Raw genomic sequence first — 2,201 nt, forward strand, 5'->3', positions numbered from 1 at the left:
CACATAACATTTTTGTTATAAACGCAGTGTGAGAAACTGATTTAAACTAGCTTGGGAGAATTTCACACTCCTCATCAGTAGCCCCAAATTACGGTAAACCGAAGATAAATACAAGAACGCTCCTAGCGGTCAAACATTAAACACATAACATTTTTGTTATAAACGCAGTGTGAGAAACTGATTTAAACTAGCTTGGGAGAATTCCACACTCCTCATCAGTAGCCCCAAATTACGGTAAACCGGAGATAAATACAAGAACGCTCCTAGCGGTCAAACATTAAACACATAACATTTTTGTTATAAAGCAGTGTGAGAAACTGATTTAAACTAGCTTGGGAGAATTCCACACTCCTCATCAGTAGCCCCAAACTACGGTAAACTGAAGATAAATACAATAACTCTCCTAGCAGTCAAACACTAAACACATAAACATTTTTTGATATTTTTACCATCGCTCGTACTTAATAAGATAATCTCTCTTAACTTGATGTTATTATGAGACTACCAGTAAAAAAGAAAACCAGAACGTTGTACGATGCATAATTTTATGTTTGCCAATAAAGAACCTAAATATACCTGACAAGAGTCTTCTTCACCGTCTCGGGAGCCGGCACATAGGAAAACGTGGGTGATGTTCTGGACTTTGTAAACATCGCTACATTCAGTGAGCTTCCAAATTGGAAGAGTTACTTGACGTAGTACGCTACTGGAGTTACCACCTGTGGATAGGAAGGAAAAGAGGAAGATCTGAGGACTTTGTAAATATCGCTACATTCAGTGAGCTCCCAAATTGGAAGAGTTACTTGACGTAGTACGCTACTGGAGTTACCACCTGTGGATAGGAAGGAAAAGAGGAAGATCTGAGGACTTTGTAAATATCGCTACATTCAGTGAGCTCCCAAATTGGAAGAGTCACTTGACGTAGTACACTACTGGGGTTACCACCTGTGGATAGGAAGGAAAAGAGGAAGATCTGAGGACTTTGTAAGTATTGCTACATTCAGTGAGCTCCCAAATTGGAAGAGTTACTTGACGTAATACACTACTGGAGTTACCACCTGTGGATAAGAAGGAAAAGAGGAAGATCTGAAGACTTTGTAAACATCGCTACATTCAGTGAGCTCCCAAATTGGAAGAGTTACTTGACGTAATACACTACTGGAGTTACCACCTGTGGATAAGAAGGAAAAGAGGAAGATCTGAGGACTTTGTAAACATCGCTACATTCAGTGAGCCCCCAAATTGGAAGAGTTACTTGACGTAACACGCTACTGGAGTTACCACCTGTGATTAAAAAAATTAAGATCTGAACAGGTTGCCACTTGAACGACTAAGCGCTTGCACACTTCATTTACTTTGAAATGTTTACCTTTAAAGTTGACCTTAGTTCGTAAGGTGTGTTCAGCAAAATAGGAGTTTCTAAAATTAATATAAACAGACATAGGCAAAAAGAAGCTTACAATATGTTAAATCCAAACTTCGCGTTAGACTTTTTACATTAATTGAAGTACAGTGTCTGACATAAATAAAAAACAGTTCAATACCAGTTTTAAAAAGTAAACTTAGAATCCTTTATACACAAGAATAAGACGCGTCATGATTCTTTTAAGCGAACATTCAGAGCCCATATTTAATGTTACGAGTTAATGAAAAGATACTTATTTTCAAAGTAAGCAGAAAAACAACAACAAATCTTTATAATTTTATAAAATGTAAACACTGTGCTCAAATAATTCGCCTGACGCTTGGTAGAAATCAAAAATAGGAGTTATAGTATTGTTAATGAGTTAACCATTATACAGGGTTAAGAAATTGATTCCATTACGTAGTGAATAAATAAGAGCTGCAAAGGCTTGCCTAGTAAAAGTAGTGCACCAAATTGAAAAAAAAAGAATTCATTACGTAGTAAGTAAACACGAACATCAAAGACTTGCCTAGTAAAATTAGTGTATCAAATTGAAAAAAAGCCATTACTTATTAACTAAACACGAACATCAAAGACTTGCCTAGTAAAAGTAGTGCACCAAATTAAAAAAAAAAATCCATTACTTATTAACTAAACGCGAACATCAAAGACTTGCCTAGTAAAAGTAGTGCACCAAATTAAAAAAAAAATCCATTACTTATTAACTAAACGCGAACATCAAAGACTTGCCTAGTAAAAGTAGTGCCACAAGTTAAAAAAAATCCATTACTTATTA

The 2,201-nt window shown here is 35.8% G+C and overlaps 1 protein-coding gene across 1 annotated transcript in view; it reads right to left on the minus strand.

Annotated features, from left to right (window-relative positions):
* The window catches only part of LOC106460476, a 43,859-nt gene that overhangs the window by 31,789 nt on the left and 9,869 nt on the right, over positions 1 to 2,201 (minus strand). The window contains exon 7 of the mRNA XM_022387214.1: positions 577 to 719. Within this exon, the coding sequence (XP_022242922.1) occupies positions 577 to 719 (143 nt within the window). The remainder of the gene's footprint in view (positions 1 to 576; positions 720 to 2,201) is intronic.

The sequence above is a fragment of the Limulus polyphemus genome, unplaced genomic scaffold (genome assembly GCF_000517525.1).
Source record: "Limulus polyphemus unplaced genomic scaffold, Limulus_polyphemus-2.1.2 Scaffold778, whole genome shotgun sequence".
In the NCBI taxonomy this organism is placed as follows: Eukaryota; Metazoa; Arthropoda; class Merostomata; order Xiphosura; family Limulidae; genus Limulus; species Limulus polyphemus.